General features: G+C 43.4%; 1 protein-coding gene across 6 annotated transcripts in view; it reads right to left on the minus strand.

The window, feature by feature from the left end:
- The window catches only part of LOC112260096 (cGMP-specific 3',5'-cyclic phosphodiesterase-like), a 90897-nt gene that overhangs the window by 59204 nt on the left and 16661 nt on the right, over window positions 1-15032 (minus strand). For 2 of the 6 annotated variants that reach the window (XM_042328486.1, XM_042328485.1), the window contains exons 1-2: window positions 6649-6912; window positions 2497-3046 (exon numbers count right to left, since the gene is read on the minus strand). In XM_042328486.1, the coding sequence (XP_042184420.1) occupies window positions 2497-3046; window positions 6649-6746 (648 nt within the window). In that variant the 5' untranslated portion in view covers window positions 6747-6912. Of the gene's footprint in view, window positions 1-2496; window positions 3047-3189; window positions 3732-5674; window positions 5801-6648; window positions 6913-15032 lie in introns of those variants that run through there. The other 4 variants (XM_042328488.1, XM_042328489.1, XM_042328490.1 and 1 more) reach the window with 3 other exon arrangements.

A 15032-nucleotide genomic window follows, 5' to 3' on the forward strand; every position in this document is an offset into this window, starting at 1 on the left:
CGGCCTCTGACCGCAAGGCACTACATAGGGTAGTGCGTACGGCCCAGTACATCACTGGGGCTAAGCTGCCTGCCATCCAGGACCTCTACACCAGGCGGTGTCAGAGGAAGGCCCTAAAAATTGTCAAAGACCCCAGCACCCCAGTCATAGACTGTTCTCTCTACTATCGCATGGCAAGTGGTACCGGAGTGCCAAGTCTAGGACAAAAAGGCTTCTCAACAGTTTTTACCCCGAAGCCATAAGCGTCCTGAACAGGTCATCAAATGGCTACCCGGACTATTTGCATTGTGTCCTGCCTCCCACCACCCGCCAACCCCTCTTTTACGCTACTGCTACTCTCTGTTCATCATATATGCATAGTCACTTTAACTATATCCACATGTACATACTACCTCAATTAGCCTGACTAACTGGTGTCTGTATGTAGCCTCGCTACTTTTATAGCCTCGCTACTGTATATAGCCTGTCTTTTTACTGTTGTTTTATTTCTTTACATACCTATTGTTTACCTAACACCTTTTTTGCACTATTGGTTAGAGCCTATAAGTAAGCATTTCACTGTAAGGTGTATTCGGGACACGTGACAAATAAACTTTGATTTGATTTAGTGAGGTCGGGCACTAATGTTGGGCCATTACGCCTGGCTTGCAGTCGTTATGTTTGTCTATGGAGATTGCATGGCTGTGTGCTCGATTTTATACACCTGTCAGCAATGGGTATGGTTAAAATAGCCAAATCCACTCATTTGAAGTGGTGTCCACATACTTTTGTACATATGCACATTTATTTCCAGAATATAATTAAAAAGCCATTTTGGACTGACCGATGTAAATATTTTCAAGTATATGCTACTTAAAAGTTACATATCACGAAATTTGATTAGAAACCAGAGCAACCTTGAGGGAATCTTATTTGAGTCAGAAAAGGATGTTTATATGAGAGGGAAGATATACAAAACCTTAAAGAGAGCATCTCCAACTCTTTTAGAAAAAAATATAAACTATTGGAACCAAGACTTAAAAATAAGTGAAGTTGGCACAAGATGGAGGGAATGTTGGAGCATAACTAATGAAATTACAGCTTTCTAAAATGTATGCTTAATCCAGTATAAACTCATGTATAGAATGTATCATACAAGAGACAAAATTCACAAATTCTACAGCACAACGACAGAGTCATGTCTTAAGTGTAAAACTAACGAGGACTCAATAATCCATGCTTTCGTGGACTGCTGTGAAGTCTCAGCCCGTGGGCGGAGCTAGACAGCTGTCTGTCAAAAGTATTACAATGTGAACTTACTTTTAATCCGTCTGTCTGCATATTTCAAGACATAGCATATCGGATTGTTGTGAGATAATCATCCTGCCAAACGGGTCTCTTCTCATCTTGAAAAAAGGTGTACTAAAAACTTGGAAATCAATCAATCGGCCATCATTAACACAATGGAAAAATCTAATGATGTATTATTGAAATAACACCGGCGACCGAGATTGATTTCTTTTTACAATTTGACACAATGTGCCAAACAATAATGCAGGCACTAGGAATGGCGGTGTGAGCATGCGGGTCTGGGCAGAGCAGGTGTAGTCATGGTTTGTTTGCGTTTGTAAATTGTTGTTCGTATGTGTATGTTTTGTATCTGGTGTGGGGGGGGGGGGAATCTATAATATGAAAAATGACATACTAATAATAATCATTTTTTATAATAAGAGAGAGCAGGAAGTACACTTGGGAGCCAACTATTCCAACAGTTTAATTCAGCACCATATAATTGAAAAACTAATCCTTCATCATCTCATACTAAATTTGTTTCATGAGGCTAACCCATGCCCGATCCTTCTTTCTCTCATAGGCTAACCCGTGCCCGATCCTTCTTTCTCTCATAGGCTAACCCGTGCCCAATCCTTCTTTCTCTCATAGGTTAACCCGTGCCCAATCCTTCTTTCTCTCATAGGCTAACCGTGCCCAATCCTTCTTTCTCTCATAGGCTAACCGTGCCCAATCCTTCTTTCTCTCATAGGCTAACCCGTGCCCAATCCTTCTTTCTCTCATAGGCTAACCGTGCCCAATACTTCTTTCTCTCATAGGCTAACCGTGCCCAATCCTTCTTTCTCTCATAGGCCCAATCCTTCTTTCTCTCAAGGCTAACCATGCCCGATCCTTCTTTCTCTCATAGGCTAACCCGTGCCCAATACTTCTTTCTCTCATAGGCTAACCGTGCCCAATCCTTCTTTCTCTCATAGGCTAACCTCATAGGCTAACCCAATCCTTCTTTCTCTCATAGGCTAACCGTGCCCAATCCTTCTTTCTCTCATAGGCTAACCGTGCCCAATCCTTCTTTCTCTCATAGGCTAACCCGTGCCCAATCCTTCTTTCTCTCATAGGCTAACCCGTGCCCAATACTTCTTTCTCTCATAGGCTAACCCGTGCCCAATCTTTCTTTCTCTCATAGGCTAACCGTGCCCAATCCTTCTTTCCCATCGTGCCTCTACCTACCAGGAAGAGGGAGTAGCGGTCGGCAGCAATCAGCTCGTTGATGTGCAGAAAGATCTTGTGGCACAGAGCCGTCACGTCCAAGTGACTCGACACATCCTTCACCAACTCCAACAGCCTGGCACAGCGGTCCAACCCCCGGGCACTGCCCACCTCGTCCATCATCCCCGCAGGGATGCCAAGCCCGACCCCTCCCTGCTGGGTTCTGAAGGGCATGGGCGTCCGGATGTCGCCTCGGTCGGGTTCGGCGTCGCAGAGGAAGGTTAGTGAGCCTTCCGCGTCCTTGACCACGATGGGCCTCAGTGGCCTGTCAAACTCAGATGCAGAGATCTTGCGGGTGGGGGTGCTAGGAGCAGGGCTGGGGGACGGGGAGGGAGAGCGCCCGTCGTTCAGGCCCAGGGAAGGGGGCAGGGAGAAGGCTAGGCAGGGACTGTCTGAGGGCTGGGTGGGTCTCTGAGGTGTAAGGGTTTCTTTGGAGGATGAAGAGGAGGAGGATGATGAGGAGGGCTGGATGGAGTGGACTCGCTCAGCAAACCAGGCATTCACCATCTCCCTGTACCAACACACAACACACGGGACATTATACGACATTATAAAAACAATAACCAATATCATACAACAGGTCAATATGACATTATAGGATATTAGAGGAAAATATAAACAATCTGAAGAATTTGTGTATTTGACAAGCTTTACATGTGGAGGTAGTGCGAAGAGGTTCTACCAGATTTCTCCATCTCCTAATAGACAATAGACAGGACACACAGGACATGCATTACAACACATCATGAGATATGCCTTACCAGACTTACAATACATTAATCAACAATGTTAGACATTTGAACAACATTCTACCGCAATCCCAGGGGCACACGCGTATGCACACACCACGCACACACACACACACACACGTTCCCCCTCACACAGTAACTCACAGACTAATTCTGGTCGGCAGTGCACATTTGTAAAGCATGACTGATATGCACAGTGCCAGCATTAAAAACACTGTTAACCACAAGGTCCTAGGTTCAAATCCCAACCTTTTTTATTTTGTCAAAGACTTACTTTGGCTGAACAGCCCTACTGAAACCTTCCGAAATCCCAGCGGCTGTAAAAACAGATTTGCCATGAAATGTGCCTGTAGATTAGGCTGCCTACCAGACACATAAAACTGAGCCCTAACCGCACTATGAAATCGCAAGCCGATGGAAGCGGAATGTTATCTCGCCAAGCATAAGAGACAGCAACCTGTGTGTACGTCTGTGTGTGTGTGTGTGTGTGTGTGTGTGTGTGTGTGTGTGTGTGTGTGTGTGTGTGTGTGTGTGTGTGTGTGTGAGTGTGTGAGACCCCCTAGTGAGAATCCCCCATAGAGCAGCCCTAATGTGTCCTTAGGAGCTCTTAGAGAACTGAGTTTCAGACCTAAACATCCGATCTGATGATATGTGCAAACGGATATATCTTGACGTGTCAATCAAATAATGTTTCACATAACGCGGTTACTGTGGATACACTCCAGAAAATACATATCTCCCGTTACTTCTCTAAGAGAAATATGTCTCACCTTTCCATGGGCCTGTGGAAAACGGCATGGTATCCAATGAGATAAGATTATTTGACTGAAATGTAAATTATGCAAACCTGGACAGGCAAACACTTATTCTGGATAGACAAATGCAAATAAGTAGCTCTAAAGAAGTCTTCACTTTATTTGCACGGAAGGTATCCACTATCATGTCTTATAGCCAACAAGAACTTCTGAACATCAGATCAGCAGTTACTTACCCCAATTCCGATTTTAACTTTGACTCATCTGCCCTGGGCGCTTTATGTAATTCCGACCCAAATTTCAGGGTTTCCAAGAGGCAGGAGAGGGGGAATCCTGGCGAGATTAAGCCGTAGGGAAAACCTGCCACCTCTTCCCTCCATTCTATTGGCCAATCATTTGATAATAAGACGGATGACCTCTGATCGTGGATTTGCTACAAACGGGACTCTCATAACTCTGCTTTTCTGAAACATGGCTTTCGGACAAGATACCCCTCGGGGCTATCCAACTCGATGGATTCTCCAGTCACCGAGTGGACAGGACAGTAGAGTCAGGGAAATCGAGAGGGGGGGGGATTTGCCTCTTCATCAACAACAAATGATGTGCTGACACAAGTGCAGTGGAAGTCTCAACCCATTGTGGTGATGGTAGGCAACATCACCTCCGCCACGCTGAGCATCGACACGGCGGCCTCACAGGGGTGTGTGCTTAGTCACCTCCTGTACTCCCTGTTCACCCACGACTGCGTGGCCACGCACGACTCCAACACCATCATCAAGACAGGCCGGTGGTAGGCCTGGTCACCGACGACGATGAGACAGCATCCAGGGATGAGGTCAGTGACCTGGCAGTGTGGTGCCGAGACAACAACTTCTGCCTCAACTTCAGTAAGACCAAGGAGCTGATCGTGGACTACAGGAAACAAGGGGGTGAGCATGCCCCTATCCACATCAACGGGGCTGCAGTGGAGCGGGTCGAGAGCTTCAACTTCCTTGGTGTCCAAATCACTAAGTACTTAAAATGGTCCACTCATAGGTTGAAAAAGGTTGAGGTTGAAAAAGTTTGGCACGGGCCCTCAAATCCTCAGAAAGTTCTACAGCTGCACCATTGAGAGCATCTTGACCGGTTGCATCACTACTTGGTATGGCAACGGCACCGCCCTCGATCGGATGGCTCTACAGAAGGTGGTACGGACAGCCCATTACATCACTGGGGCCGAGCTCCCTGCCTTCCAGGACCTTTTTATCAGGCGGTGTGAAAAGGAGACCCGGAAAATCGTTAAAGACTCCAGCCACGCAAGCCATAGAGTGTTCTCTCTGCTTTCAGCACGGCAGGTGGTACAGGTGCCAATAGGCTCCTGAACAGCTTCTATCCCCCAAACCATAAGACTTCTAAATAGCTAAAAGAATGGCTACACAAACCATCTGAGTTGACCCTTGTAATTCTTTTTGTTGTTGTTGCTCCGTCTCTTTGCACCCTCACAGGACTCTACACACTCACGCACACTGACACTCCAACACACACACACATAACCTGCACAAACATGTATACTGACTCTACACACGCTCACATACAATCGTCATGTATGCTGCTGCTACTCTGTTTGTCATATATCCTGATGCCTAGTCACCTTACCTCTAAACAGATCTAGCTCTTCCACTCCAGTATCCCCGCGCATTGTACGGTATTGGAACTGGCACCGTATAAAGCTTCGTACTTTCTCGTGTTCTTCTTATTTCGTATGTTTATTTATTGTGTTTTTGTTCTTCCTTGTGTTATTTTTTGTTGTTGTTGCCACATTGATATTGATCACTGCATCTTCGGGTTTGGAGGTTTCAAGGAAGGCATTTCACTGTACTTGTGCAAGTGACAATACAACTTGAAACTCGAAACGAAACTAGGACTGATAGTTGTGATGCCAAGGTGCCAGCCTCACTATATGGACAGAATATGCCCTTAATGACAGTAAGGCTGCTGGCTTGCTACAACTGGCACCTCACCCAGGAATTTATAGTGTGCTGCTGTGAGATAAAATACTGTAAATAATGACTGTTTACTGACTGTATGTCTAAACATGAACTAATTGTCATTTTAGGTTCTGATTGCAATCTAGGCAAATGTATCCAGCCTATAATGTCTTATCTAAACAGTAACACAAACTGCACACGAGCCACTGCGATATGTCAAAACATGCCATAACACCTTTATGTTAGAATAAAACCAAAACAACTAATAATGTCAATAGCATCTATTCCAGAAGTTGTGTGGTAACACAACAAAACGTGTTTAACTTTTAATTCACTGCGCTTTTTGGAACAGCGTGGAATGGAATCGCCCGAATAAAGGTTAATGATTACACTTACGCTCTCAATTCTCTTGCTATTTTGGTGAATGGTTACTGACTGTAGTGCCGATGGTCCGGGGCAATAATACAAGTCAGTAACGTTAGTAGCATGTCGTTTTACGTTGAAACAAAACTCAGGAATACATTAAGTATCGCTCAGATTGATTCAAATATAATAGACAGCGAGGATGTATCAGAAAATGAGCTATCCCTGTTTCGGAAATGCAATTAATCAGTTTCGACTTAAATCTCACCCCGCGCTTACCTTGTAGCCTTCCTGACAAAGTAGGAGTGAGCGAACTCCAAGTGGTCGTCAAGCCACGCTTCCATCCTTTCGTATTCGGGGAGATAGCAGCCCTCCATGCTCAGAGCCAAAATTCCTCAAATTAATCAGATTACCATCAACACTCCGAAGATGGAAGCAAATAATATCAGTCACTGGCAAGCAGTGTGTGTGGTGGCAATCTGTTTTCAAGCGAGCGCTTCCTACATTGTGAGCGCCTGTGGGTAGACTTCTGCAAGAGTCTCATTGCCTTTGCGCAGCAACATCGCCTCAGCAACATGCCCCCCCTCCCTCCAAGAACGGATTCTAAATTCCAAAATGGAAAAGCGATGTTTTCTTGTGATTTGTTTGTATGTTTATTTGACAGAAAAGTAGATATGGGTTTACATTAAAGGGCATAACTTACAATAATATGTGTACATATCCAGGATGGCAGAGGTTTTCACATCAGTGAACTAAGTTAATTAATGGAAGATGGTTCAAATGTGCCCTCGATAAGTCAGCTGAACATATTTTAAGTCTAACTGTCAACCAAATAGATTGACATTTTCACTATGTGCATATTCTCATGAATACATGGAACTATTTAACATACAGCATGAGCTATGGCTCCTTCCTTACACTCAAATGACCTTACTTGCCTCATATATTTGAGTGGGTGTTGGTGAATGCTGATACAAGGGCAAAACCATCAATAGCAACTACAAGGAAGCCTTTTGCAAGGAGGGATGACCCACTGGTTCTCCTAAACAACAACAAAAATCTGTATTTAAAGCCCCTATTAATAAAAAAATATCCCAGATTGGGAATGCTGATCTAAGATCAGGCCCCCTCCCATCCATATAATACAATGCATTATTACCTAAAAAGCCAAATTGTTCCTAGATCAGCACTCCTACTCTAAGACGCTTCATGAATATGAACCACCAAGTGTGCCGTCTCAATACAATCAATCACTGAACATGCTCCATTGAACTCCCCAGCCCATTTCCGAGGCCCACACTGAATTGACAAATAGTAATGGCCTCCACTATATACTATTCATTGTCGCAGGCCCTTTAGATCCTGTGTCTCTATGGTGTCCAGCCAGTGGGACCATGCTGATACTGTGGTGTTACCTTACCCAGCAGATGGCATCTCTTTTACCCCTGGGAGCACAGGACCCACTCCCCAGGCATATGGGAGCTCCCTGGCCTCCTACTAGAGAATCTGGACAGCCCAGAACATTAGGCATCCAGTCTATCTGATAGGGGGATCTGATAGTGGGACCCTTCCCCAAAATTAACACATATATGCCCAGGACACACACGTACATACACACACGCACACGCATGCATACACACACATACGCACACGCGCACACACAACCGCACACACACACACACACACAGGGCCACCCCAGGCTCTCTTCCAGATGTTCCAACAGTGTGTGTTTCAAAACCGAGCTGGTCTAGACTTGTCAGGTCTCTCTCTAAATCTCACTGTCTGTCATTCTGCTGCAAAGTGGTCCCAGAGCATTTAGTATAACATGTTACATTTCGTATGGTATGTATTAATTTGTGGATGTCCATCATCCATTGCATATGACATGTTACAAATGACAATTCGTATGATACGTTACAAATTGCAATTCATACAATGTAACAAATTTGCAAAACGTAAAACATGTTGCGAATTTGCAAAATGTACAATATGTTTCTAATTTGCAAAATGTATGATATGTTACGAATTCCAATTTGTTGTGGCTAATGTTAGCTAGGGGTGGCTAGGTGGCTAACGCTAACGTTAGCTAGGCTAGGGCAGTGGTTCCCAAACTGTGGGGCTTTTAAGGAATTCAGTCCGACTTTCAACTTACTCTTGAAAGATGTGATAGTAGAATGCACAAGGTGCAATTTCAGAATTGGGTAGTGAATCATGGGTTTGTAATAATGTTTGAGTCACTCAAATATCACATGAATACACATTAGACATGGAAAAATGTATAGAAGGGCAAGAAAATGCTTTGGGTTGGTCCCCAAAGCTGGAAGAATATGTGTTAGGGGTTTAAAGTTAGGGTTAAACTTAGGAGGTGTTCGGGTTGCCAGACGTTCGCGTTATACACCCAAACACTCTCCTTTTGTCTCATGTAACATTTCATACTAATTTGAGTGTCCTGGATTTACGTTTACGATGTCTATGAGACCAGTCTGGAGACCAGTCTTGAAAGCATAGGAGTCATTCTGGAAGTGTATTGGTTGTGTGTGTGCGTGCGTGCTTGTGTGTGTGTACACGCTTGCATGTGCGTGTATGTCCTTCACAGGAACACTGTCCAGGTGTAGTCACTCAGCAGAGAGAGAGAGGTTGGGTGTGATGACTCGGCCTTCACTCACAAGTCAAACAACACTCCCCTCTCCACCATATAATTCCCCGCTCTAGCTTAAACAGCCAGCTCCCTATTGTAAACGTGGCCTTCAGTTGTACTCTGAGAGATAACCCCGCTGCAGTAAAACTTTCCATATACTGTACATTCCTATCATGGAAGCAATGCTGAGTGCAGTGCACCACACACACACACTGCTATCATAGGGAAACAATCCTACTTCTTAACCACAGTGGGCAGTAGCTTGCACCAGCACAATCTAATACATACACAGTTTATACACACACTATGCCCTACTCCCCCCTCCCTCTCTCTCACACACTCGAGTGCACACACACACACAAACACACAGAGACACACACAGAGCCTGTGGGATCTCTCTACCTCAACTCGACCCATTCTTAGCTCCTCTCCGGTGGACTTTGCCCTGCAGGCTTTTCCAGTGGAGCCATTAAGTAAACATGAGTTATTCTGAAACATGGAGGGACGCTACTTTATGGCTGTGGCTCATAATGGGAAAAGACCATGGGGTAGAAGGCCTATATTCTCTTGTTCTAAATGGAGACTCAATGTAACTCAGTGTTCACTCACTGCACTATAAAGATGTTATTATGGGTGATTATTCTGCTGTTACTGGTGCTTTGTCATTATTGGTACAGACAGATGGTAGGAAAAGAACACAGAGATGATCAGACTATCTGTGTTGTCTGGAGATCGGCTTTAATGTGTGCCGTAGAGCACTCACACCGTTATTCTTATCCTTCGTATATTAGGAGTACTTATCATGTACTCAATGTAAGCTAAGTGTGATGTTTTGTCCTGTTGCAATTTCATGGCCCTTCAGATATCGCAGGTACAGTACATATCAGGTCTACCCCTCTGACATATACTACTAACACAAGATGAACAATGTGAGAAGTATCTGCTTCGAAATGCCCCATAGAATAGCTTAGCTTAGATTAGAATACCTCTCTCTAAGCAGGCCAGTTTGTGTGCTGAAATATGTGCAGGCAAGCAGAGTAGCGAAGAAGCATGGGTCTGGGCCGTAATGGCTACTTTCCATGCTTCCTCTCCATATTTGACAAAACACAGAACCGTCTCTGTAGAACGTCAGCCTGGAGCACACGGTCACTGGTAAATCAAATTGGACAAGAGAAAAAGAGGTTTAAGTTCACAGTCCCGGGGAGGCTTGGTCTCTGGGACGAACTCCTAACTGAACGAGATGACCTACTACCTCTGTCTGTCCGAAGCAGCTTAGGGGCCTGTTCTGTTTCAATGTTCTCCGAGAACCCGGTTCCCGATGTTATACAACTGTCCTCTATTGCATGGAACCGTGTGTTTACAGTGGAAGGCTGGGGGATCACTAAGTTGTTCCAGACAAAAGAAAGTCATTTCCTGAGCCGCTGGAAGCCCACTCACTCAGAAAGAGCACATTTCCATTTGCAGAGCAATATCAGTCATGGTTCGTTTCTGGGGGCACAACTAGTATTGCTTTAGAGCCCTGTTAAAAGGTAGATTGGTCCTACTAGTGTTCAAATCTACAAAAAGGGACCGGAAATATAGGCGTATACAGCAACAACCATCGTTTTTTTGACATTAGAGGGGCTAAAATGGATCTCGTTTTCCACAAAGAACCAGGGAGAAGGAAGTCGACCCTCATTTTCCAAAGGGTTTGAATTGAAAAATAGTTATTATGGTCGTTCTATTACCACTATTGTCTGATCAGTTTGAGGTGTGTGTGTGTTTGTGCTTGCGAGCCTGATGCCTGTGTGCATTCGTGTGTGTGTGTGTGTGTGTGTGTGTGTGTGTGTGTGTGTGTGTGTGTGTGTGTGTGTGTGTGTGTGTGTGTGTGTGTGTGTGTGTGTCCTGCTTCGACAAACAAACCAGGGAGAAGCCATAGGGGCCAGTGAACCTTTCATCGTCTTTCTGACAGAGCAAGTTTTTCTTGAGTGATTTTATAATCGCTGCAACACCTCCCTGGGGGCAAAATTATGAGCGAGAGGCATTTGACAAGATTCATTTGAATACATGGCCTTTAAGCTTCACACACATAAACACACTTGATGAGTATTATGCAGATTATGCCGATTCTAAGCAGAACAACTCAATGTGCTGGATTTGTCAGTGCACCTGCAGCTGTAATAACATGTAGCCAGAGATTTCTGCTACTTGTATTTTAAATACGTATTGAATTACATTTGAAATACTTTTAAGTATTTTGTCATTTGTGTTACACTGGCCTGAACTACAATCCAATGTATTTGGTTAAAAAAATACTTAGACGTGTAATTTGTATTTTCAAAATACAAAATACTTTTTAATATAATTTTTGATAGCGTTTCAAAATGTGTGTCCCCTTTCACCCTGCAGTGGTATCATAAGACTGATGGCACTGATAAGAGTGTTTGCTAAAAGATTCAAATGTACATATGAAAATTAACACTTGCAAAGCATATGGGGTATTATTCTAATGAGCTCCGCCCAGAAACGAGGCCAATAATAACACCCAGTGTATCAGGTGTGAAGGTAAGACCCAGATGCAGACAACGTCGAATTAACAATGGTTTAATAATCAATAATAACAGGGGCAGACAATAGACAGGTCAAGGCAGGTGTCAGTAAACCAGAGGTGGGGCAATGGCACCGGATGGCAGGCAGACTCAGGGTCAGGGTAGGCAGAGGTCAAATATCCAGAGGTGGGGCAAAGGTAAAGGTCGGCAAACAGGCTCGGGAGCAGTCAGAGTGGTCAGGCAAGTCAGGACAGGCAAGGGTCAAAACCAGGAGTGTGAGAAAAAGAGAGACTGAGACAGCTGAGCTGAGACACAAAAATGCTGGTTGACTTGACAAAGAAAACGAACTGGCAACAGACAAACAGAGAACACAGGTATAAATACACTGAGGGTAATAGGGAAGATGGGTGACACCTGGAGGGGGGTGGAGACAATCACAAAGACAGGTGAAACAGATCAGGGTGTGACACAGTGTGCTTTGCAATTGTTCCTTTTTACATTTGCATTTGGGTAATTTAGCAGATACTCATCACACCATAGTGCCATCAGACTTCTGATAGCAGTGCAAGGTGAAAGGGGGGATTTACATTTGGTTATTTATCCAGAGGTACTTATAGTCAGTGCATTCAACTACGGTAGATTAACAACCACATATCACAGTCAATGTTTTTTGTTACCGTTACTGAAAATGTTGTCGTCGTGAAGGTGTGCACTTGCATAAGTATCTTGCATTTTAGCTTGATACATTGGTCTTTAGAGTATCTTGTTATTGTAACAAGACACATTTTCACGTATCTCCCCCCCCCATCTCTGCACGTAGCACTTCTCCCATTGCAGTGTTGTCACGGCGCTTCAGAATGACTGACGTTTACGAGTGAAACCGACTGCATTTACATTTTCACATTTACATTTGAGTCATCTGGCACAGGGTTTCCCCAAGCCTTTCCCAGTGTCAAAGTAATATCACACATGTGTAGTAGATGCAGGCAGTCGGCAGTAATGGATTGCCTTTACTGTGTATAGAGCTGTACTGCAAGGGTACAGGTGTTTCACATCCTGACGAGGGAAGCCATGTGTAGCACCCGCTGCTCAAAACTGATTCAAGTTTTTGCGATCATTATCATCATCATCATCATACGCAGCAGATGCTTTTTTAACACATGTAGTCAGTCACTGACAAGAAACTGGAAATTAAACTGAAACTGAAGAAACAGGATATCTTGAATAAGCTGTACATTGCCAATGTTCCCTGTTCCCGGGCTAAAATGAAAAAGTGATAGAATACTGTGTTTTAGCTGCAACAGTACTGATGTTACCTTGAATACCCCCTAATGGGTTTCGCGAGAGAAACTCCAGCTGCAAACAGGTGGTTTAAAAACATTTAATGAACTACTCAATCAGGATGAAGGGATATCATGTTACTCATTAGTGACATTGTGAGCAGTTTTAGTTATCCTGTAACGTTGGAATAACCAGTCCAGCTACAGTTCTGACAGCCTTGCCTGAGAGAATTCTAGTATGCCTATACAGCACATGCTATTTCTGCATCAATTACGTGTATTTCTATGCCTTCCCTTCCACCATAAATATAGTATGTGTACTAACAATTGCCTTTCCCTATTATCTGTAAACCAGAGGAATTTGGCTCTGAAACAGACCATGTCTGGGAATGCACTCAATGCGCTCAGTTTCCCATGTATGTTCACCCATCTCAACATCAAAGGGTGCTTGTCAGACATCCCAATTACCAGCCTGATATATTACAGTTTCCATCATTCTAAAGGACAGATCTAAACTCACAGTGGACCTACTCATCTGGGATCTACAGTATCTGCATCTGTTGGTAGATAGAGTAATAATTCCACATATCTACAGTCTCATACGGCATCTCACTGTAATACTGCATCGTTATACTGTAATACTGCACCTTACTGTAATACTGCCTCACATACTGCATCACACTGTAATACTGCATCACACTGTAATACTGCATCGTTATACTGTAATACTGCACCTTACTGTAATACTGCCTCATATACTGCATCACACTGTAATACTGCCTCACATACTGCATCGCACTATAATACTGCATCATATACTGCATCATACTGTAATACTGCATCTTACTGTAATACTGCATCTTACTGTAATACTGCATTATACTGTAATACTGGATCATTATACTGTAATACTGCATCTTATTGTAATACTGCATCATACTGCAATACTGCATCATTATACTGTAATCCTGCATCTTACTGTAGTACTGCCTCATATACTGCATCATACTGTAACACCTGCATCATAAACTGCATCATTATACTGTAATACTGCATCTTACTGTAATACTGCCTCATATACTGCATCATGCTGTAATACTGCATCATATACTGCATCATACTGTAATACTGCATCATACTGTAACACTGCATCATATACTGCATCACACTGTAATACTGCATCTTACTGTAATACTGTAATACTGCATCATACTGATATACAGTGCCTTGCAAAAGTATTCATCCCCCTTGGTGTTTTTCCTATTTTGTTGCATTACAACCTTTAATTTAAATATATTTTTATTTGAATTTTATATAATAGACATACACAAAATAGTCCAAATTGGTGAAGTGAAATGAAAAAATATGACTTGTTTCAAAAATAATAAAAATACAAAAAACTGTATTCTCAGCATATTTTCTGACAGTGGCATTGCCAAACCAACAAACAATACAAAAAGTTAAAATACTCTCAATAAAAGGTGTAAAACAGAGTCTGTATAGTACAGTCAACATTAAAAGATACCAGGTTTTTGAGAAAGTACAGTCTCTGTTGACTCTTTTTGTAGATCAGGTCTGTTAATTTACTCAACCGAAGTTTATTGTCCAAGAGGACACCCAGATATTTGTATTCCTCTATGTTCTGACCTCTGATAGATGTTGCAGAGGTAGGTGTTGTTTGCTTCCTGAAGCCTATGCACATCTCTTTGGTCTTGTTGGTATTGAGGACCAAGTGTGATCCGTCACACCCCTCTAAAAAGTCATCTAGGACCCCGGGCCATGGTGTTCCTCGTCATTGTGCAACAGGCTGATCAAGGCAGTGTCATCAGCAAACTTAACTAGGTGTCTGTCAGGATGGGAACTGCACATACTACATCATACTGCATTAAACTGCATCATGCTGTAATACTGCATCATATACAGCATCATAGTTACCTCTGTCTGAACTCTGCATTTTGTTAGATGATCCCCATGAGAAGAAATACATTTATTCCCGTTCCTGTTTTGATAGGACGGTTCCTTGGTTAATACAATCTAACGTGGTTTATGGGGACATGTGTCAACATAATGGATGGATTTGTGTGACTCGTGGGGACTTGGTGAAGCATAATGGAAAAAGAAGTGGACCCGAGTGTCCCATCAGTCGTCTGTGCGACCTAGGTTCTGTTGAGGAGGAATGGGCTATTAGAGTTCACAGACAGCCATAGTGGACAAGCC

Source organism: Oncorhynchus tshawytscha, linkage group LG10 (genome assembly GCF_018296145.1).
Source record: "Oncorhynchus tshawytscha isolate Ot180627B linkage group LG10, Otsh_v2.0, whole genome shotgun sequence".
In the NCBI taxonomy this organism is placed as follows: Eukaryota; Metazoa; Chordata; class Actinopteri; order Salmoniformes; family Salmonidae; genus Oncorhynchus; species Oncorhynchus tshawytscha.